The following is a 25,385-nucleotide window of genomic DNA, read 5'->3' as shown; positions in this document are numbered from 1 at the left end:
ATGCTTGTTCTTTGTTTCAGGGCCCTTATAATTATTCATGCATGTTTTATGGATTTTTGTTTATGTGCTTGCTTAAAGATCTATGTTTATGTAACAAGTATTATTCAGTTAATTTCTATACTAAACTTGGCATTCTTTTGTTGCATCATCTTTTTCAAACTGATGGAACTGACTGCCTTGTCATGCTCCAGTTTCTGTCTCTAGCACTGACCTGTTAGCTCTGAGCTGCAACTCTTAAGTGGATTACTTAGCCCTGTCAGGAATTTGAGCTTTGTCCTTGGAAGAGCATAGCACATGTCTGTGAAAACTGTCATTTCTTCCTTTGGTTCACACTGGAAATGGATCACCCCACTGGCAGCTCTATAATTCCTAGGAAACCCAGGAATATATTTCCTAACTTCTTTAGCCCAAATAACACTTGGTTAAATTGTCACATCCATTTTCTTATTTGAACAACACTTCAAGAAAGATAAAACAAATAGCTAGATATACTGTTCCTTTTGAGAAAGTGGAAATTCAGAGTTTATATGACATGACCAAACATTATAATATATATGAACACATATTAATGTTACCAATATATAATAGTATATATATATGGTAGAAAAGCAAGTTCCTCAGTTCCTCAGTGTTAGTTTCTCAGTCATGCCCGACTCTTTTCAACCTGGACTGCAGCCCACCAGGTTTCTCTGTCCATGGATTTTCCAGGCAAGGATACTGGACTGGGTTGCCATTTCCTTCTACAGGGGATCCTCACGATCCAGGGCTCAAATCCAAATCTCCTGCACTGCAGGCAGATTCTTTACTGACTGAGCTATCAGGGAAGACCCAGAAAAGCAAAGATACTAGCTAATAATTATTAAGTGCTACTTAAGTATCAGGCACTGCTCTTTGAATATTGCATCATTAACTCCCTTGATCTTCCAAACAACCTTGTGGAATCAGTATTATATTACATTATGAAGAACTGAGCCTCACAGCATCTGCATGATAAAGTAAGCCTTAAGTACTAGACCTTGTAAGTTTTTTTTTTCCCATTATCTTATATTTCTTACTAAGAAAAAAGATATGCTATTTACAAAATAAATTCATATTAAATTATAATTATCTTAAAAAACATCTGAAGCATACTATAAGGTTACAATTAAATTTAACTTATGCAATAGAATATAGTGATGTGCTACTTACTAATTTAAAATAAATCAATTTACCAAAGTGAAGAGAAAAAAATATAAAAACTATATTAACCATATCTCTTTTCAGCTAAAGATAGTTCTCAAATGATAAAATAAATCTTTTAACTTTCTGTTCTTTCTCTTCTTGTATTTTCTATCCCATTTTGAACAATTACCTAAATGAGTCTCTCAACATGATATGCTAGGCAGAATTCTAAGATGGGCTCCAGGATTCCCATACCCTCCACATGAGTGCTGGTGGAACCTATAGATATGATGGAATGGTTACCGCCCTTCAAAAGGTTACATTATGTGGCCATGTTGACAGGGCAGTCTCTCCTGTGACTGCTATATGACAAGGCTTCTTTGTTAATCAACTAAAGAGCAACTGTGAGAAAAGCGCTCTAAGTAAGAAGAAAGCCATGTTTCAAACTGTCTTTGGGTGGTAAAGAACCACAAGAAGCCCATAAAATCTAAAATTCCTGATCAATCACTGGTAAGAAATAGGAACCTTAATCATACCACTGGCAGGAAAATACATTCTACCAGCAACTAGTAAACTTGGAATAGGACCCTGGTCTTAGGTGTAATAACAGTGTTAGCCAACACCCTGACTGCAGATTTGTGAGATCTGAGCTAAGAACCCAGCTGACCCCTCCCAGACTTCTCAACTATAGGACTATGAGATTATAACTTATGTTAGTTTGCTAAATGGTGGTAATTTATTATGCAGTAATATAAAACCAATATAGATAGGAAGGATCATTTTGTGGAAAAATCCTTTTAATATCCGTATGAGAAATAAGTGCATATGATATGTCTATATAGCAAAGCACAATATTGTATAAAACATAGCAAATCATAGCTAGTGCTTGACAACCAAAAGAGCATGCTGCAAAATGAGAAATAAAATCTTCAATTTTAAGCATTAGATAACCAAAATAATTATTATATATACAAATGAAAATGAAGAAAAATATATATATATTTAGAAATACTCAATAATCTTAACTACATAGTTGGAAATATCATCATTAATTTAATAATTAGATAAAAGAACAATAACTGAGGAATATTTAGTTCTCTAAGAGTCTGACAATCAATGCCTTGAGGTTAATTCATATTAAAGAAAACACAAAACCTAAAGAATATTCCAGACAAGATAACATATCACACTATATAGGAAAAGTATACATTTTATTGGGGTAAACTATGTTGTCTTATGTGGTATGGGGGAAATTATTAAAAATGCACTCAAAGCTAAGACTTGTATAATAAGTACTAAAAATAAGATTTTATGACATAATTATTTCTCCATGCAGAAAAAAATATTTTTATCTAATATAGAACATATACCCATTGGATGCTATTTATTGTTCTTATTGAAATATTTGATTTGCACATTTTATTTTACTTGTATTTATTTCTTTATCATATTAAATGGTGCTCTGTTAAAAGGATAATTATTTGTATAGGGAAGAAATCATTTCAAATTTAATTTAATGCCATCATGCTTATAGTCAAATAATAAACATAAAATTATATTTTGTTAACTTTTTACATTTTGTTGAGAAATCAAGATAAATCTAAAATGAAGTTCTTAACTAAACTCATAGTATACTTTTCTTTTAAACCATTAGTTCTATGCTATCAGTTTTAATAACTTAACACAATGTATGGTCTTTGAGTGTACCAAACACAAAAATATCTTGACATATAATTAGAATCCTAAATTAATCATTGTCTCAAATTTCATTCCAACACTCATATCAAAATGATAAATTAGAACAGTTGACAGATATTACACATTTAGCAGCATATATAAAAAGAGAAAATTTATTATGAAATGAGATTACATACTATGTTTAATCATCCTATTTTTGGAAAATGAAATACAATCTTGAATTCCATCCCACCTTATCCATATGAAACACAAAGATTAAGTAGGTCATATGTCACTGGCTTTACAAAATTTTTTTTTTTGTTTTAGTTTGTTTTTGTTTTAAAGCCACGTGAGCAATTTTGCATTTTTAAATGCTTCATAAAGAAACTATGTATTTCAAGAAAGTAAAGATTTTAAAGCAAAGAAAATGTCCATTGAAAGTAAAAATAACTTTAATTATAATTTATGGCTTTTCTCAAATAAAAGACAAAAATTTTTCCTAAACCTTGTTCACTTAATGTATCTGTGATTAAACATAGCCCACATTCACCTTTTAACATATTCACTGGAGTTTTAAACTTTTGTAAGTGGAAAGTGAAAGTGAAAATGTCACTGCTCAATCATGTCAGACTCTTTGTGACCCCATGGACTCTACCCCACCAAACACCTCTGTCTATGGAATTCTCCGGGCAAGAAAACTGGGTAGCCATTTCCTTCTCCAGGGGATCTTCCCAACCCAGGGATCAAACCCAGGTGTCCTGCATTGCAGGCAGATTCTTTACCACTGAGCCACCAGGGAAGTGGGATATGTATTAAATCTTTCCTCATGACTGATTAAATTATTAGATAATCCTGTCAGTTTAGTTCAGTCATTCAGTCATGTCTGACTCTTTGTGACCCTAGGAACTGCAGATAATCCTGTATGTTGAATTTAATAAGCATTGTGCAGTGTGCCAGGATAGTGTACTAAAATAGAGGGCAATTTACAAAATAGGTAAAAGGTTCTATACCCTCTAGCTTCTCACAAACTAGTGTGAACAAAAAATTTTTTAATGGCAGAATGTAGTGTAATGACAAAATGTGTTCATATCTGAGCATGTAGAGAAAGATCATTGTTGGGTTCAAAGCTGGATTCCATAAATGACTTTCCAAAGGTAATTAAGGTCTGCACAAAGCTTGGAAAAATAATAAATAAGTGGGCCAGGCAAGAAGAGCTAGAAATTTAAAGAAGAATAATTAAAATAACATAGTATATGTAGAAATTTAATACATGTTCATGTGACCATTTTATGAGTTGAGGCAAACAGTGATAAGAAATAAAGGTGGAGGTCTGTTATTATACAGGATATATGTGCTACACTGTGCGGAAATGAGAAATATTCAAAATGATATTGATTACCATTGAAAAACATAGTTTAATAGTACTGTTCAGGTTTTATTGTGAATAAAATGAAAATGTGTATCTTCCTGGATAATAGAAGTAAACTTGAAAATTAATAAATTCTTATATATACCTAGCCAAATTCACATAGTAATTATAACACTGTGCCTTTTAATTCCATTATGAAGATGATATTTAGGGAAAAGGCTAATTTTTGTAATTCTCTAGATTGGGATTTTTTAATACTTTCAACTTAAAGAGAATATAGCCATTGTTTTGTAATAATTTTAAGTTGATACATTCTATAAAAATATTCACTTACTATGTTGTACACCTGAAACTAATATAATACAGTAAACCAACTATACTTCATTTACATAAATAAATGCAAGAGTGAGGAGGCACTCATGACCTAGCTAGAAGGTCACTGGCCACTACAGACAAAACCACTGCTGGGGCCAAGTACAGGGACCTGTGCACAGCCACCCACATCATCAGCTAAACAGGTCATAGGGAAGAGGCTCACCAAAGAGCCAAATTGTGGAGAACAGACCTTTGGAGGGACTGCCTGCAACTGACAAAACTTCTGGAAGGGCCAGACCTCCAAAGGCCTCAAACCTATGGTCACTGTTCCAGAAAGGCCAGGACACACCTGCCGACACTCCATGAGGATCTGAGCATTGAAGACAGGTCTCCCAGAGGACCAGATCAAACAGAACCTAATTTCCAAAAAGCTCGGTCATGAGAGTTAAACTTAGAGGACTATGCCATTTGATGGGACTTTGGCAGAACATGGTAGACTAGATATCTGGAAGTCTAAACCATCCAAGAGTCAGACTTCTAGTGATAAAAATGCTAGAGATGGAACATCCAATGAATCTAGCCATGAAAGATGAAAAATCAAAGGATTGTGCTATGGAGTTCAAGGCCACCTGAGAAATTGTCTTCTGTAGTGTCAGACCAAACAGGAGAGGACCACTGGAGGAGCAGGCCATGGAAAACAGGATCACCAGGCTAGATCCAGGAAAATGAGGGGGAACCTGGCTGCAAAAGGGGTGATATGAAAGGGAAGTGAGGGAGACAGGACCTCATCCTAGCTCCCTCATACAAGCTGTGCCTCCTCTTCCTGCCCCTAGCCATTGGTGGCTAATGAAACCAAGAAAACCTGGAACACACGGCTGATACCAATAGAGGGTGGAGAAGGCAATGGCAGCCCACTCCAGTATTCTTGCCTAGAGAATCCCTTTGACAGAGGAGCCTGGTGGGCTGCTGTCCATGGGGTCTCACAGAAGCAATTGAAACCACTGAAGCAATTTAGCAGCAGCAACCAATAGAGGGAGGAGATGGGAAGATAATCTCATCCTCTGCCTGTGACTCCACCCAAAGAAGAGGGAGGAGTTACACAGGGGAAGTAAACTTGGCAGTAGATTAAGATATCTCAATACCTAAATAGCCAGTCTTCCCAGACTTCCCTTGTGGCTCAGCTGGTAAAGAATAGGCCTGTAATGCAGGAGACTTGGGTTCAATTCCAGGGTTGAGAAGATCCCCAGGTGTTCTGGCCTGGGTCACAAAGAGCTGGACATGACTGAGCAACTTTCACTTTCACTTTAATGGTACCCTAAAGGCAAAATTATACAGTGGAAGTGAGAAATAGATTTAAAGGACTAGATCTGATAGACATAGTACCTGATGAACTATGGACGGAGGTTCATGACATTGTACAGGAGACAGGGATCAAGACCATCCCCATGGAAAAGAAATGCAAAAACGAAATGGCTGTCTGAGGAGGCCTTACAAATAGCTGTGAAAAGAAAAGAAGTGAAAAGCAAAGGAGAAAAGGAAAGATATAAGCATCTGAATGCAGAGTTCCAAAGAATAGCAGGGAGAGATAAGAAAGCCTTCCTCAGTGATCAATGCAAAGAAATAGAGGAAAACAACAGAATGGGAAAGACTACAGATCTCTTTAAGAATTAGAGACATCAAGGGAATGTTTCATGCAAAGATGGGCTCAATAAAGGACAGAAATGGTATGGACCTAACAGAAGCAGAAGATATTAAGAAGAGGTGGCAAGAATACACAAAAACTCTACAAAAATAGATCTTCACGACCCAGATAATCACGATGGTGTGATCACTCACCTAGAGCCAGACATCCTGGAATGTATAGTCAAGTGGGCCTTAGAAAGCATCACTACCAACAAAGCTAGTAGCAGTGATGGAATTCTAGTTGAGCTATTTCAAATCCTAAAACATGATGCTGTGAAAGTGATGCACTCAATATGCCAGCAAATTTGGAAAACTCAGCAGTGGCCACAGGACTGGAAAAGGTCAGTTTTTATTCCAATCCCAAAGAAAGACAATCCCAAAGAATGCTCAAACTACTGCACAATTGCACTCAATTCACATGCTAGTAAAGTAATGCTCAAAATTCTCCAAGCCAGGCTTCAGCAATACTTGAACCGTGAACTTTCTGATTTTCAAGCTGGCTTTAGAAAAGGCAGAGGAACCAGAGATCAAATTGCCAACATCCGCTGGATCGTTGAAAAAGCGAGAGAGTTCCAGAAAAACATCTATTTCTGCTTTATTGACTATGCCAAAGCCTTTGATTATGTGCATCACAATAAACTGTTGAAAATTCTGAAAGAGATGGGCATACCAAACCACCTGACCTGCTTCTTGAGAAACCTATATGCAGGTCAGGAAGCAACAGTTAGAACTGGACATGGAACAACAGACTGGTTCCAAATAGGAAAAGGAGTACATCAAGGCTGTATATTGTCCCCCTGCTTATTTAACTTATATGCAGAGTAAATCATGAGAAACACTGGGCTGGAAGAATCACAAGCTGGAATCAAGATTGCCGGGAGAAATATCAATAGCCTCAGATATGCAGATGACACCACCCTTATGGCAGAAAGTGAAGAAGAACTAAAAAGCCTCTTGTTGAAAGTGAAAGTGGAGAGTGAAAAAGTTGGCTTAAAGCTCAACATTCAGAAAACTAACATCATGGCATCCGGTCCCATCACTTCATGGGAAATAGATGGGGAAACAGTGGAAACAGTGTCAGACTTTATTTTTCTGGGGTCCAAAATCACTGCAGATGGTGACTGCAGCCATGAGATTAAAAGACGCTTACTGCTTGGAAGGAAACCTATGACTAACCTAGATAGCATATTAAAAAGCAGAGATATTACTTTGCCAACAAAGGTCTGTCTAGTCAAGACTATGGCTTTTCCAGTGGTCCTGTATGGATGTAAGAGTTGGACTGTGAAGAAGGCTGAACACTGAAGAATTGATGCTTTTGAACTGTGGTGCTTGTGAAGACTCTTGCAAGTCCCTTGGACTGCAAGGAGATCCAGCCAGTCCATCCTAAAGGAGACCAGTCCTGGGTGTTCATTGGAAGGACTGACGCTGAGGCTGAAACTCCAATACTTTGGCCACCTCATGCAACAAGTTGACTCATTGGAAAAGACCCTGATATGAGAGGGATTGGGGGCAGGAGGAGAAGGGGACGACAGAGGATGACATGGCTGGATGGCACCACTGACTCAATGGACATGAGTTTGGGTGAACTCCAGGAGTTGGTGATGGACAGGGAGGCCTGGCGTGCTGTGATTCATGGAGTCACAAAGAGTTGGACACGACGAGCGACTGTACTGAACTGAACTGAAAGGCAAAATATTTGAACTTGATCAAGAGACAAAAAAAAAGTTTCTGCCTATATCTCCTTATATTATGTTTCATAACTATGATCTCCTTTATCCTTTAAAGTATTTAAGTATTTAAAGTATTTAAGATTCATTATCTTCTTTTATTCACCTAATGTATTAATTACTAGAAAACTATTTAATATATATAATTTTAATGTATAAATCTCTCTTGCTACAGTTCAACTCTATTGCTGGAAGCATAATTGACTTCATTCTCTATTGTAATATTTTCATTGAAGTTCATGCTACTGCAGTTTAAATTTTCAAAGCCTAAGAATAAAAAATAACACCCCAAATTAAAAATCACTGAAGTCCTTTGACATTTTTAAGTAAATATTTTCAATAAACATGTGTGATGGGTAGCTAAAACAGAATAGTAAATAGTATAAACATTATTCTGTATGTGAATTGTTTAAAAGGGACACAGAATACATATGTCACATGTAATATATGTAAAAATATATTTCAACTTTTATGTTTTGTATTGTTTTAATATACAGCATTATCAGTAATTCTTATTTTTGTAATGCTCTTTTACACTAAATTCTATATGGTCATATGTGTTTGACTATTATGAAATTAGTTTGTAGTTTAGATATAAAGTAAGCCTCTAAAATGTATATAGTTTATTTCTCCAGGGCACATAAGCATATTTTTACCTTTAGGTTAGTGCTTTAGTTTATAATTCTTGCTCATTAGAATTTTTTCATAATTTTCTAGAATGACAGAAATCCATGTAAAATGTTTAGCACTGTGACTGACACAAAGAAATCACTCAGTACATGTTACATGGTAGTAGTACTGTTATTATAACAAATTTTTTATATCTGAATTAAAATTTTAAAATGGTTTAATAAAAAATTTGCTGAAACAGAGACTTCTGTCTTTGTAATTTCTTAATTACTTAGTCATAACACATCAGTAATCATTATGGCATAATAGCTATCTTGTGTTTGAAGTGGTTTTCAAAACTTTTAATTTTTATATTAATTTCTGGTTGTTAAATTGGATTATTTACACATATTGAAATTATTCAGTATGCATTGGGATTCTCCCAGACATTAAACTATCCAATTCATATAATATATAAAATGTGAAAGGAGTAAAATGTAAAAGGATTCCACTGTAAAAAATAACTTTTAGCAAAACTAGAATATATTTTGAATACTGATTGGCATATCTGAAAAGACAAAAGAGTATTTTGATTGTGTGCTCCACAGAATACAGATACTACCAGTTTTGTCCAGACCAGATTTTAGAAGATGGTTCTTTGGCTATTCAACTTAGTATGCACTACTGTTTTTTTCAAACTTATTGTTTCACAGAACACTATTATACTTGTTTATTTTTATAAACCTTAAGAAACCCATGGACGACCCAGGGGGATGGTATGGGGAGGGAGGAGGGTTCAGGATGGGGAACATGTGTATACCTGTGGCGGAGTCATGTTGATATATGGCAAAACCAATACAATATTGTAAAGTTAAAAAATAAAATAAAATAAAAAGTAATAGTAAATGCTAAAAAAAAAAAAAAAAAAAGAAACCCATGAAACAAAGTTGTATGAAACAAATTTTGAGAAAGTGACAAGAAATTCAAATGTATGATAGACAGTAATGAGGGAAAGTAAAAATATATGCATCTAGATATTAATGGGGAAAATTTGCCACAGAAATTTAATACCTCTCAGCTTCAACTTCAAAAAGCTTAAAAGAAAAGTATTTCTGATAAATGGTTAAGAGCTCTGAAACTAAATCAAAATTTGTGCAGGGACCTCACCTTCCACAGTTTTAAAGTAAATGGGCTGAAATAAGGCAACAGAAGTTTGTAACAAAAGAGACAATCTGTGAAAATCACAGATGACTAATATTTATCATTTATTCTGCATTGGATTTGCAATTGCAATGCATATTCCAGGGTTTCACTCCACAGTCTGATTCAGGATATGTTATTAGAGACAAGAATCCTACATTTTAACACATTCTCCAGATGATTCTAGTGTATGTGGTCTGGTATTGGCAGTTTGAAAAATACAGATAAATGCACAAATATCATTAATAAATAGAGATCTCATAAATTCTAGTACACAAGAACAATGTCTCAGGAAAGTTTAGAAGATAAAATAATTAGTATAAAAATTATTATATAAAGGGAGATGAAATGATAAATGAGATTCAGATATTAGGATCATTCTGATGATGCATGCACAGGTGTACATTTAGAGGACAGGCTTTGAAATTTCAAACCACGTTTTCTGAACTTCAAATACACCAGCTGGGCCTTGATAGTGTCACTGGCTGTGGTTAAATAAACACTAGTAGCTACTCCCTCTGTAAAATGTTACATAGTGTTACATGTGGTGTGGTAGGATTAATGAATCTTTACCTCCCAAGGGTCACTGGTGGTAAAGAACTTGCCTGCCAATGCAGGAGATTTAAAAGATGGAGGTTCAGTCCCTGAGTCAGGAAGATCCCCTTGAAGAGGGCATGGCGACCCACTCCAATATTCTTGCCTGGAGAATTCCCTGGACAGAGGAGCCTGGTAGGCTACAGTTCATAGGGTCACAAAGAGTCGGACATGACTGAAGCAACTGAACATGCACAAGCACAACGTACCCTGCCATACCCCAGAGTCACTGAAATCTGTGAATAGTACCCTGCAGAAAGATCTTCAGGTGTGGATTATGCTTATGTGAATTATGCTTGAGGATTTGAACATAGGCAGACTGGGTCTACCTGGATAATCAAAGCTAATCTAATGACGTTGGCCTTTACAAGCTGAGAAATTTCTCTAGCTAAAGTCACAGATGAATGAGGAAAGAGGGTAGTAAAGAGATGAATTAAGAAAGGGAAGTCGGAGAGATTTCAAGTATGAAAAGGATTCGTTGCACCAGTGACTAGCTCAAAAATGTGGTCTTACATGCAAAGAAGAGAGAGGCCTCTAGAAACTGTGAGCAATAGGTACTTTCCAGTGCATTCTGATAAGGGCCTAATCGGCTGACATTTTTATTTCCGCCATATGAAACTATGAGCAGAGGACTAGCAGAGACCACCAGGATTTTTAGCTACAGTTTTCTATGGTAGCCACAGAAAACTAATATTACATGGTAGAAGATTCCCATCACAAATCAATACCTGATGATGTTCTGCAGTTTGATAACCAATCCTTCAATACTACTTGGTTGCCTAGTACAATATATTAATATTTTAAGTCAGGATCTCCCATGCATACATTTAAATGTCATGAAGAAATATGAATCCATTTTTACTGAGGCAGAAAAGACAGAAATTTAATGCTGTATATGTAGAAACAACAGAGAGCTATGAAAATACTTTTAAGACTATTTCATGAAACTTGATAGTCAGATATATTCCTAAGTATTTTATTCTTTCCATTGCAATGGTGAATGGAATTGTTTCCTTAATTTCTCTTTCTGTTTTCTCATTATTAGTGTATAGGAATGCAAGGGATTTCTGTGTGTTGATTTTATATCCTGAAACTTTACTATAATCATTGATTAGTTCTAGTAATTTTCTGGTGGAGTCTTTAGGGTTTTCTATGTAGAGGATCATGTCATCTGCAAACAGTGAGAGTTTTCCTTCTTCTTTTCCAATTTGGATTCCTGTTATTTCTTTTTCTGCTCTGATTGCTGTGGCCAAAACTTCCAAAACTATGTTGAGTAGTAATGGTGAAATTGGACACCCTTGTCTTGTTCCTGACTTTAGAGGAAATGCTTTCAATTTTTCACCATTGAGGATAATGTTTGCTGTGGGTTTGTCATATATTGCTTTTATTATATTGAGGTATGTTCCTTCTATTCCTGCTTTCTGGAGAGTTTTTATCGTAAATGGATGTTGAATTTTGTCAAAGGCTTTCTCTGCATCCTTTGAGATAATCAAATGGTTTTTATTTTTCAATTTGTTAATGTGGTGTATTACATTGATTGATTTGTGGATATTGAAGAATCCTTGTGTCCCTGGGATAAAGCCCACTTGGTCATGGTGTATGATTTTTTTAATGTGTTGTTGGATTCTGATTGCTAGAATTTTGTTAAGGATTTTTGCATCTATGTTCATCAGTGATATTGGCCTATAGTTTTCTTTTTTTGTGGAATCTTTGTCAGGTTTTGGTATTAGGGTGATGGTGGCCTCGTAGAATGAGTTTGGAAATTTACCTTCCTCTGCAATTTTCTGGAAGAGTTTGAGTAGGATAGGTATTAGCTCTTCTCTAAATTTTTGATAGAATTCAGCTGTGAAGCCGTCTGGACCTGGGCTTTCGTTTGCTGGAAGATTTTTGATTACAGTTTCAATTTCCGTGCTTGTGATGGGTCTGTTATGGAGAACAGTGTGGAGATTCCTTAAAAAACTGAAAATAGAACTGCCTTATGATCCAGCAATCCCACTGCTGGGCATACACACTGAGGAAACCAGAATTGAAAGAGACACGTATACCCCAATGTTCATCGCAGCACTGTTTATAATAGCCAGGACATGGAAGCAACCTAGATGCCCATCAGCAGATGAATGGATAAGAAATCTATGGTACATATACACAGTGGAGTATTACTCAGCCATTAAAAAGAATACATTAGAATCAGTTCTAATGAGGTGGATGAAATGGAGCCTATTATACAGAGTGAAGTAAGCCAGAAAGAAAAACACCAATACAGTATACTAACGCATATATATGGAATTTAGAAAGATGGTAACAATAACCCTGTATACAAGACAGCAAAAGAGACACTGATGTATAGAACAGTCTTTTGGACTCTGTGGGAGAGGGAGAGGGTGGGATGATTTGGGAGAATGGCATTGAAATACATATAATATCATATATGAAACGAGTCGCCAGTCCAGGTTCGATGCACGATACTGAATGCTTGGGGCTGGTGCGCTGGGACGACCCAGAGGGATGGTATGGGGAGGGAGGAGGGTTCAGGATGGGGAACACATGTATACCTGTGGTGGATTCATTTGAATATTTGGCAAAACCAATACAATATTGTAAAGTTTAAAAATAAAATAAAATTTAAAAAAAAAAGAAATTTGATAGTCAAACCAGAAAGTATGACAACATTCTAATTCATCTTCCAAGTTCCTACAATTTCAGTATACTTAGTACTTGCTGAAAGAATAAACTATCTTAAAATATCTTCATACTTTGATGAGCCGAGTTCGAGTTCTCTATTATGGAGCCTTTTTATTGTATTACTAGCTTCTTCAATATTGCCAAAATTACACTTAAAATTAAACCTTTGTTTTATAGTGTTTCAAAGTGTGAATTAAGTTGCCAAGATAAAAGTATTCAGCTATTGTGAAAGCACCTTCAAAAATAATGATTATTACTATTACAATGTAGGAATTAAGTCATGGAATGCATTCTCCCCTGGTAGAGAAAGACAGTTCAGAAATATATTAGGTATAAAATTGTCTTCACAACTACTGTGATATGGCATTATTTAGTGCATCAAAAAGATAAAACATTTTTCCTTAATTGTTTGCTAGAGAGTACTTTTTTCCCTAGGGTGAAAGCACTAGATGAAATTCTTACCTTAAAACTCCCCCCTCCCCATGCAAGCTATTAACCTTTATACTAAATCAATCTATTTTATATATGATTTTTTTTTGCTAGTGTGCCCTTTAAACATATTATATTTTTAATTACTATGTGCTTTAAAAAGTAACTACCCTTGCTACTGTATTTGTATATCTTTTACCATGATGCTAGATTTACTGTGGTATATTCTGGTTATGTGGTCCTGGGGAGGTGAGCTGAATTTTGTCATGCTATTCTTATGGGTAAAAAAGATACCTTCCCTAAACTATGTGAAATTTTATTGTCAAATCACAGAAGAAATTACAACTACATGACCTCAATATATAAACCCTTGAGAACACATTCCTGGAGGAGGAAATGGCAACCCACTCCAATATTCTCACCTGGATAATCCCATTGACAGAGGAACCTGATGGGCTTTGGTCCATGGGGTTTGCAAAGAGTTGAACATAACTGAGCACGTGCACATACATGAGAAAAGTTTATTTTTGCCTTCAGAATTTTTTTTTCATTTCAAAAAGAGAAAATAATGTAGATTCTATGCATTTCTAACACCATCATCAGAGCCTGTGGTATCATCCAATTATCAACAAATATTTGTATCGTGAAACATGAGTATGCACACTATGTGGGATAAAGAAATATAAAGATTATTAGTGGCCTCAAACTTCAATTTTTTTGAAGTTTTCTTTGTTTTCCTCTTTCTGATTAAGGAATTATGGATCTGTGGAACTGGAAAGACTGGTTTAAAATGAAAAATGTCAACTCTTGACTCTTAATGGACTTTTCTCTTCATTCTAACTTGTGGAGAACCCAAATTACCAGTTGATTTTATGGCAGATAGGCAAAATACAGAGAATAGGGTGGAGTCTGTTATGTCTGAATCTCAAATTAGGCCTAGTTTCCTTTCACTGACACATTTTCTTCTCTTTCATTAAAGTTAAAACCTATAATGATGCCATGGTTTCATCTCCTAAGATTTAAGGGAAAACATTTTGTCTGTCTAGGCACATTCAATGAAGCATTAAAGCTTACTAAGTGTAACTTTTTATTATGTATTGATGATTATCGAGAAGGTGAATCTTGGTATAGGATTTGATATAACATGATGAGCTATATCTTCTGTCCTGGTGATTTTTCTTCTATTTTCAACCTGGAGAATTTTGGTTTTGTTACATTAAGTTGGCAATGGTCTTTTTATATTACCATCACTTACCTTCATAGTATACTTTAAATCCATGAGCACTAACTGCAAAATCACTGGTCAAACGTAGTGAGAATACAGATTTGGTACTTGTTACTGGTGGTGGCAGATGGAATCCTGTTAACCTAAAACATAAATGGAATTAACTGTTAGTTATAGACATTTTACCTAATAGAAGTGAAAGAGTATTAAAAGTCATTTTTATCAAATCCCCAAGTTTTGTATAAGTGTGTGTGGTGTGAATTAATTTATGACATGTTGATTTGAACATGTCATTTACATAAAGTAATTACTATAAATATATATAAACATATTTATGTGTGTATTATTACTGTTTATCATATCTACTAAACATATCATTTACATTAGGATATTGATCGATTCAGACTTTGGGAAATAAGTTATAAGGCTATGGATTTTCTGTGTGCATTTTAATTGTTGATTTTAACAACATTTAGAAGACATTTTTGTCAGATCATTTTCCAGATTGTTTAAAATATATATAAAGAGTGGGAAGTATTTAGAGAAATTTGATATTGAAAGAAGAAATGTGATCTAAATATGAGACTATGAAACTGAAATGTCCACAAATGAAAAGTGACTTTATTTTAACAGTACCTAGTAGGCTCTGTTAAAGCTAATAGTTGCAAATTATTTTTGGTTAATAATTCATAATTTTGCATAACAAATATTTGTCTGATATTTTGCCCATAATTTACTAGTTATTTTGCTAATAATTTATTGCATATAATTATAAGCTCAATTATATAAAAAGTAATTTATAATTGACACTTTATAAGCCAGAAAAGAAAAATTAAAAATAAGAAAAAGCACATTCATGAATGTAATATTTCTAAAACTAATGAAGATAAATTATTAAAATTTTTTTCTATGAATTGCCTTTTATATCACATTCCCATTTTTTATTCTTAATATAAGAGTAACAATTGAAAATTTTATGCAATGGAAGTATACTATTTTTTAATATACTTGCTATTTTTGCCCAACGTTATATAGGTAGGATTAGTCTGTAGTGAAATTACAATACATTTTTATTTCTGAATAGTATAAGTTCTTGTTTGTCTTGGGTTTATTTACTCTAAAAATGTACTAAGAACCCCAGAGATATATGGGTTTGATCTATCAATATTTATTCTATTTAAGTTAAAACTGAGAAACATTTTAAAATGTACATTGATTACTGTATTTTAAAATATCCAGAATAAGCCCATTACATATTGACATAAGTAATATCTTAATATTAAATAGCTTTCTCCAAAGCAAAAGTGAGAATACATTGTACTCTATTTTTGAAAATCTCTTTAATATTTGGCCTATTAGTGGAAAATGGCTAGATTATCATATCTGCTCCTTTATGGAATATTTTGCAATATGTTATTTGTTTGATGGGTATGAAGTAATGTGATTTCAGTTAGATATTTAGTTTTAAAAGGGAAGAGTGTTCTAATAACTTTTGCATGTAAAAATGGTTACTCTTCTTTGATACTACACAAAAACTTGACAGTTATAATGTTGAATTCAAACTGAATCAATTAATTTTTTTTTACTCTGTAACATTAAATTCCTTTGGTTCACCTAATTCAAGTTAACACATACTTAACACATTATTATCTCACAGTAGAGTCTCACAAGAGTGAAATCATGATGTCAACTTGGATGCTTTGCTTTCTGAAAACTCTGAAGTTATGTCTGTTTCCACTTCCAAATTCAGAGGGCTGTTGCCAGAAGTCAGTTTCATGAAGTTGTAGAACTAAGGACCTCATTCCTTGCTGGCTGTTGGCTTGGGGTCATTCTCAGCTTTTAGAAACTGCGAGCATTTATTGGTTGGTGGCTACCTTCATCCATCTCCAGAGTGAGAAATGGCAGTCCAGGTTCTCATTCTTCAAATTCTTTAGTTTCCCTTTCTACCTCATCTTTCTGCCACTCCCTCTTTTGTCTCCAGGTGGAGGAAGTTTTCTGACTCTTCTGCATATAGTTGGAGAGTTCTCTGCTTTTAAATGCTCATGTAATTAGATTTGTGTCCAAATTGATAATTCAAATATCTTTCTATTATAATATTTGTAATCTTAATTGCATTTTTAAAGCTTCTTTCATCTTGTGACATAACATATTCACAAGGGAACATTATTCTGAGATCATTTTTCTGCCTGTCATAATAGGTATATATCAGGGGCTAGTTGCAGTATTCAGTATATCTTTTGGATACATTTGTTAATCTTATTCAGATCATCTCTGTACTATTTGTAAATGCTGTTACTAGACACTGAAAGAGATATGCTTAAATCTCCCAATATGACTTTAAGTTTTTATATTTTTCTTTATAACTATGTCCATTTCAAAATATACTTTGGGGGCTCCATTATTAGGTATATGTAAGTTTAAATTATTATTATATTTCTCGGTGAACTAGACATTTTGTTGTCACTCTGTTTCTGAAATGAGTTGATCTTAAAATTTGTTTTATTTAATAGTAATAAATCTACAACTTTCTTTTATTAGAATTGGGCGGGAACATCTTTTTACCCTCAGGCTTTTGGTATTCTCATTCTTAAAACAATATATCATTTTAAACCAGAATATACTTGATTAATACTTTTATAAAATAATATACTTTTATAATCTAATATTATAATATTGTTTTTGATAATAAATATCTTTAATGAACTACACTATCCATACATATGGTTATACAAGACAGAAGTATATACGCTACTAAATTATCACTGATTATACATGTTTCAAATTAAGAAATAAAACACTGCAAGCAATACTGAGTATCAGTTGTGCTCCCTGTGACTCAGTACTATCTCCATCCCAAGGATACCAACCAGTACCTGACTTCCGATGAAACAAATCAGTTTTCTGGGTCTTAAATCTTTTATCTAAATGAAATCATATAATTATTTTGCCTCTGGCTTCTTTGACTCAACATTACCTTTGTATTATTGTAGCAGTAGTATGGAACTTAACTTTCATTGTTATATAGGATTCCGTTTTATGAATATACTTTATTTATCCATTCTATTGTTGGTAGACTTTTTTTATCCAGTTGGGTCTTTATTAAATAATATTACCATACACATGTATTACATGTTTTGTAAGCATTTATGTGTATTTCTCTTGAGAATATACGTAGTGCTACAATTTCTGGGTAATTTGGTAATTAATTGTTAACTAATTTTCTATAGTTTTTCAACATTATTTCTTAGTTTAAAGATGTAAAAATAAAGTATTCTACACTTTAAATGCTCAGAGTATCTTTCAGAAAAGGAAGAAAGATTGACAGGGAAAACAAAAGGCAAATGATTTTGCAACAACAAAGAAGTCTGAAAATATATTTTGCCTTATAGTCAGGCTTTATGATGGTATATATGATATTATACTATGAATTATGGCACTCCAAAATTGCTTGGACTTTAATCCCTGGAATATTTAAATATGTCACTTTATATGACAAAAGGAACTTTATAGATGGGATTAAGTTAAAATTTTAATAATAGGAAATTATCCTAGGTTATCTGGATGGGCCAAAGTATTCACAAGTGTCCTTATCAAAGGAAGGTAGGAGGATCAAAGAGAGAGTAGGAGAGGAGACAGTGAAAGCAGAGCTTTGAGTGATGCAGTTTCTGACTGTGAAGCTAGAACAGGCACACAAGCCAAAGAAGGACAAGCAGCTTCTACAAGCTGGAAAAGCTAAGGAACAGATTTTCTCCTAGAGTCTCCATAAGAAATGCAGTCCTGCTGACACCTTGAGTTCAACCCAGTTAAATTCACTTTGAACTTCAGTTCTTCAGACTGCAATACAGTGATTTTCTATTGCTTAGACTACTAAGTTTACAATAATTTGTTGCATCAATAATAGGAAACCAATGCATAGCTCTCTTTTTGGGCTTTGAAATAAGCATTTTTAAATGTAGCTAAAATATTAACTTATTATACAAATGAAAATATAGGTCCCATGGAACCTAGTGACCACTGTAAGTTACAGAAACCCCTGTGACATCATATAAAAGAAGTAGATACAGAACCTATTGATGCAGCATTTACTTGAATATAATGTTTTAAAACTCTCTCTGCAGGTAAAACATGCAATTTTATCCTCATATTAGAAGGCAAAAGGGACTGGGATATATTAAACAACATGATCAAGTTCACAATAGAACCAGGTCCAAGACTATTGCATGTTTTTTTGTCCCATTTTTTAGTGAACACCCTGTTCATTGTCCCATTGTCCTTGGCACATGAATTAAATCTAAATAGTAAATATTTGAAGTACTAATGCACATACACACATTATTTTACATGCAATGTCAGATTTTTATTCATCTTCATATACACTAAATAATCCAATAATTTAGACAATATTTAGAACCTTTATCATTAAATTTTCCATGATAGAGAAGAACAATTTGAAGATTTTTTTGCATTTATGAAAAGCAAGTTTTCTGAAATTATCTTTAAATACTCAGCATGTAGTGGCATGTTGCATAATGGGAGACTTAGTCTTCTTTTTCATTTCAGTAAATGAGGAAATATGTGTTTTTAAACTTATTTTCTGGATAGTTGTACCATTATGAGGATTTTCTTGTTTTACTCCCTCCTGTGATAGATTGCATGATTGATTTGAAAATAAACTTTCAGTTATGAATCCCATTAGTTACTTTTCTTTACAAGACTTCATTTTATAATTTAATATTTATGTGTGATTAGTTATTATGCATTCTCTTTCTCCTTGGGCAAAACCTTCCTGAAGGCAGTACTTGGTACTCAAGAGTTTATCACTAGGATAATGTGCAAAGCATTCCATGTTAAGAGGCTAACTTACATGGTTAAATTAATGAACTGGAATGATAGGAGAATGTGAAAACATCATAATATTTTCCTTTTCAATCCAATAATTGTGTTCTTGGAACAGTGCTTTAAAGAATCATAAGACTGTAAAGAAATGTCGATTGTTAAAAAAATTCAAGTGGTCTAGAGACTCTTATCCAGAGTTATTTTTTATCATGTTATTAACATCAGGAGTTAAAGGGAGACTATATATTTTATGTAAATATATTTGAAACATCTTTTAGGAAATAACTATGCAATTTAAAAACACTTTTCAGGTGAAGAGAATCTGATTTGTATCAAATATAAATTATGAATTATATGTGTTATTATACGTATATTTTAAGCATATATAAAATATATTTTCTATGTACTATAAGTATATTCTATTTTATGGATAAGTGTATTTTTCCATGGAATTCAGATATTTGAGAAAGTTTTTCATATATTGTTTTATTGCTTTGTCAATTATATTCCCTTCATATTTTTATATAATAAGGTTACATAGTGAATGACATTTTATGTTCCTTTGAAAAGAATACCAAAGTGTAGTTTTGTTTTCCCTGAATTGAAACTGAAGAAATCACAGCTCAGAATTGATCAGTAAATTGTTTAAATCAAGATAGCTGATAGGCAGTGGAGCAAAGATATAGGCCCGTAACTCTCAACTCCAGTCTATTTCAATTTCCCTATGGTTTTCCCATAGGGGAAATGACTTTTCCATAAGGGCAAAATGAATACGTAATTCATTTTTTTCTCCACAGTGCCCATATAAGTTTCTTAACAAATATTTGGAATAGATAAAAACATGATTTTACCCACATAGTAGCTTTAAGTAGTTGAGGCTGATAAAAACTGTATAATAATCATGAAGTCATTAAATTAAATGCCAGCAAAGTAATGGGTGATCACCATCTGTATATGTTAATACCTTTATGGTAAAGATTATTAGTGGTTAGCAAAGATATTTCCCTATTAGGAAAACTAAATAAGATTAGCAAACACATATGTCAGGGTTAAGTCCTTGAATTATGCACTGTGGTTCAGAGGTTAAAGCATCTGCCTCCAATGCAGGAGACCCGGGTTCGATCCCTGGGTTGGGAAGATCCCCTGGAGAAGGAAATGGTAATCCACTCCAGTTTTCTTGCTTGGAGAATCCCATGGACAGAGAAGCCTGGTAGGCTACAGTCCACAGGGTAGCAAAGAGTCGGACATGACTGAGCGACTTCACTTTTCACTTTTTTTCTTTCAAGTTTCCTTCAGATATGATTTTTTATAAAGGTTAAAATTTGAGGAATGGCCAATTAAGTGTTGAAATATATTAATTTTACTACGTAGCTACTTTGTGGTATGCTATCACAACAATATTGTCTCTCACCATAAACTTGATGTTTAAAACTGCAAGTAAATTCAGATTAAAGAATAGTTGCTGCTGCTGCTGCTAAATCGCTTCAGCTGTGTCCGACTCTGTGCGACCCCATAGACGGCAGCCCACCAGCCACCGCCGTCCCTGGGATTCTCCAGGCAAGAACACTGGAGTGGGTTGCCATTTCCTCCTCCAATGCATGAAAGTGAAAAGTGAAAGTGAAGTCGCTCAGTAGTGTCCGACTCTTAGTGACCCCATGGACTGCAGCCTACCAGGCTCCTCCATCCATGGGGTTTTCCAGGCAAGAGTACTGGAGTGGGTTGCCATTGCCTTCTCCAAAAGAACAGTAATTTCCCTTTAATACATTTAGTTTCATGAAAAAATCATAGCAGTTCCTCTATTTCACATTTGTATTTGGTGACTGTTTTGTCATGAACTACTTTATAGCCATTGTTCCACTAAATTCTCTCATTTGACAGAACAGCAGAGCGTGTTGGTTTTCATCTTACTCTTAATAGTTTCTAAGGTATAACCCCTGTTCTACATTTCTCCTAATCCCACATGCACCCCTAATCATTTTTTAGCCTTTTGTTACTTACCAGGCAAAACACTCATCAGAAACTGTGGAATATTCTAAAATTCACACACTTAAAGCAAGCAGTCCTATCACTTCTTATGACTGCTTTTAGATGAAAACATTATTTGAGCATTTCTTCTTAAAAGATTCAGAAACATTAATGATATTTCATACTTTAATGAGTTAGTAACAGGGAGAATGAAATGACTAACTTTAACTTTATATTAATGACTCTAATGAAAAGTACTAAAATAATTATTTGGTAATTTATGCAAAACTGATAGAAATTTAAATTACCAGAAAGTCAATTAAAATGTCAATGCATAGGCTTCTTAAATAATTGGCAGCTTGTATAACATTTTCTTAAATTAATGGCAATGAATATGCCATTTTACAGCTTAGTATGAAGGAAACCTTTGAAACATCAAGATTGGGGGATAAAGATACCTGTATCACTATGTAAATGTATTTATCAACTTTTAACACTAAGATCTTATTATTTCTGGGAGACTTGAGTATGAAGTATGATTAGATCTATGCTATCTTTTAAAATGTAGTTAAAGTCAAATGTAAACATTGATTATATACATGTATATAGTTCCTATCAACTGATTACAATATTTCAAACTTGCTCTAGTTAAGAGAATATAAAAGTCACAGATTTTAATTAAATGGCTATTAGCATATTATTACATATAGTGAGATAGAGGGAAAACAGACCCAGAGGGATGGTATGGGGAGGGAGGAGGGAGAAGGGTTCAGGATGGGGAACACATGTATACCTGTGACAGATTCATTTTGATATATGGCAAAACCAATACAATATTGTAAAGTTAAATAAAATAAAATTTAAAAAATATTTAAAAAAAGAGGAAGAGAGAGAGACACCTATATTTAAAAATTGGTAATGTAACAAAATCCCAGAATTTTGTGATTTTTAAGTAAGAGAATTCACATGAATGGCCTGTTGTATTTTTTGGAGCCTAAGAAATAGCTACTAAATGTTAATTTCATTAGTGCTATGACTGAAAGTTCATTGTACTTTCATCTGCACTCAGCAGCATACTGAGGCTAAGATAAATTATACGATAAAACCAGCATTCCCATGGTGATTTCTCATTACTCACAGTAAGATTTTTGGATTTGAACCATCTTACACTTTTACTTTGGTTATATCATTCTTACAAATAATCCAGGTAATATATAGGGAATTCTCAGCTGAAACAGAGATAAGGAAAACCACAGGACAAATAAATCTTTAATGACTGTTCTGTGAGAATAAATCATGCACACCCTATTGACACTGGGGTACATGAAGTACAGCACCATAATTCATGATTATGTCAAGATGAAAATAATTGTAATAGTAAAGGAAAAGATGGCCAAGGCAATATTTGAGTGATTATATCATTTGTTGAGAGTGAATGAGCTGTAGCTTCTATCAAATATAAAATTCCCAAAAAAGGCATCATGTATGAGAAACACAAATTCACAATATTAGAAATATATGCTAGGTACAGATTTAGATATGGAAATGGATATAGATATATACAGATGGGTAGGAATTAGGATATAGATATGACTTTGAACAACAAAGATATAGATAGAAAACAGGCAATCAACATTCAGTTTTAGTCTTTTCTATTCTTTCCATTGAATCGAAGTACCTGTAACACTTGCTTGAATACCTCTCTATGCCAACAGTATTCTCTCTATTAAACTTTATTAGTCTAATAAAGTCTAATAATTTATTAGACTAACAAATTAGCCTATTAGTCAATGAAGACAATTCCATAAGACTGAGGATGTGAATTAAGAGTGTAAGCCACTATGCCATGGAGTAAATGTTTTTTTCCCATCAAAAACATAGCTTGAGCATATCTTCAACTCTCTATATCTAGAGTCATTCCATTCACATCAAACACATTCTTTCCAGTGACTTTAGATTGTATCTTCAGGATCAACCATTTATCCAGAAACTATGAAATTCATTATCAAAAATTTTCAATTTCTTCTTTATCAGCTATAAGTACTGTAAAATTTCTATAATGTCCTCTCTTTCTCATTTTTTAATATATTCTGTCATCTATTTTTAAAGCTATAAAGTCACCATCATTCCAAAGGCAGTCCATTTGAACTATTGAGAAAAGTACAGAGAAATTATTTTGGGCAATAAATCATTGTTAGACATTTAAATATATTTTACATTGTCCCCATCTTGCATAAACACCTGCAATTGTTAATGAATATTTTATTTCCAAAGTTTGAGGGTTTTAAAAAGAAGCAGTTGAAGTTAGTGACCATGAACCTGGATCCTAGAGTATACAACTGGACAACACATATTCTATGGCTTGTGAGTAACTTAATATTGGGTAAATTACTTTATTCCAGTAAACTAGGGAAAACATAAGGTGATACTAGGAGTTATCCCATTGTCCTATTGTGAAGATTAAGTGGGATAATGCTTGTGAAAATTTAGCACAGTGCCTAGCACATGCTGAGTATTTATTTTTACCATAATTATTTTGATGATTAATCTACCCAGGCTCATCTAATTAGCATCAATACGTTAAATAATAACACTGGGGTTGGACTTCATGGAATAAATCACAGTGTTGCCATTTGCTATTGTGACATCCAACAGGTTTCTTTCTTCCCCTTCTGTTTCCTATAGTGACTGAAAGTGAAAGTGTTAGTTGCTTAGTAGTGTCCGACCCTTTGCGAGCCCATGAACTGTAGCCCAGCAGGCTCCTGTGTCGATGGGATTTTCCAGGCAAGAATACTGGAGTGGGCAGCCACTCCCTCCTCCAGGGATCTTTTCTGACCCAGGGATTGAACCTAGGTTTCCTGCACTGCAAACAGATTCCTTACCATCTGAACCCTCAGGGAAGCCCTCAGTTCAAAAGTTTGTCCCTTCCTCAGTCTCTTCAGTAAATTCTTGTCTTATTGCTGTGTAACCCAAAAGCTCTATAGCTTTCCTTGATATCTATCTCACACATTTTCATGTATCTAATAAATCAGTAGAATCTCTAATGTCACAGTATATCCAAATTTGATGGTTCCTCACTACTTCCTCAGCTTCTTCCATAACCCAAGTCACCATCATTTGCCCCCTCTTCCAGTAAACCTCCAACTCCATCACCAGAGTGATATTTTGAAAATATATGTTGATTCATAGATGTCAAAAGTGTAACAATGACACAAAGCACTTATCACAATCTCTTTAATCTGTTTCCTTGTTTATTGTCCATCTGTTTTTACTAGATTATAAGCACTACCAGGATGGAGAAATTGTTTGCCTTCACAATGCATGCATAGGCTCTGGAATACTGGCATAACAAAGAGGAGTCTCTCAAAATTTGAGAAGGGGAAGTAGATTCTTTTTTTAAATTTAAGACAAATTTTAGAATTATTACTGTTAAAGCACATATGTTTTCAGTATCTTTAACAAGATAGAAATGAACCAAAACATTTTTAAAGCTATGTTACAAGCACAGTTCATTTTATTGTGTTTTGCTTTATCGCACTTTGTAGATACTGAAAGGTTTGTTGTAACTCTGTGTCAAGCAAATCTATTGGCCTCATTTTTTTCTGACAGCATTTGCTCCCTTTGTATCTGTGTCAAATCTTGGTAATTCTTGCAATGTTTCAAACTTTGTAATCATTAATATGTTTTATGATGGTTAATGATCTTTGATATTACTACTTCTACTTGCTGAAGGCTCAGAGGATGGTTAGGATTTTTTAGCAACAAGATATTTTAAAATTAAGGTGTGTATATTTTTTTAGGCAGAATGCTTTCATACAATTAATGGACTAGAGTGTAGTGTAAACGTAACTCTTATATGTACTGGGAAACAAAATAATTCATGTGGCTCGCTTTATTGCAGTATTAGCTTTGT

At 33.9% G+C, this 25,385-nt stretch overlaps 1 protein-coding gene across 7 annotated transcripts in view; it reads right to left on the bottom strand.

Annotated features, from left to right (window-relative positions):
• CSMD3 (CUB and Sushi multiple domains 3) overlaps positions 1-25,385 on the bottom strand; it is a 1,461,887-nt gene that overhangs the window by 1,239,968 nt on the left and 196,534 nt on the right. For all 7 annotated transcript variants that reach the window (XM_070802767.1, XM_070802766.1, XM_070802772.1 and 4 more), the window contains exon 3: positions 14,702-14,814. In XM_070802767.1, the coding sequence (XP_070658868.1) occupies positions 14,702-14,814 (113 nt within the window). The remainder of the gene's footprint in view (positions 1-14,701; positions 14,815-25,385) is intronic.

The sequence above is a fragment of the Bos indicus genome, chromosome 14 (assembly GCF_029378745.1).
Source record: "Bos indicus isolate NIAB-ARS_2022 breed Sahiwal x Tharparkar chromosome 14, NIAB-ARS_B.indTharparkar_mat_pri_1.0, whole genome shotgun sequence".
In the NCBI taxonomy this organism is placed as follows: Eukaryota; Metazoa; Chordata; class Mammalia; order Artiodactyla; family Bovidae; genus Bos; species Bos indicus.
This window is presented reverse-complemented; position numbering and strand designations above follow the sequence as displayed.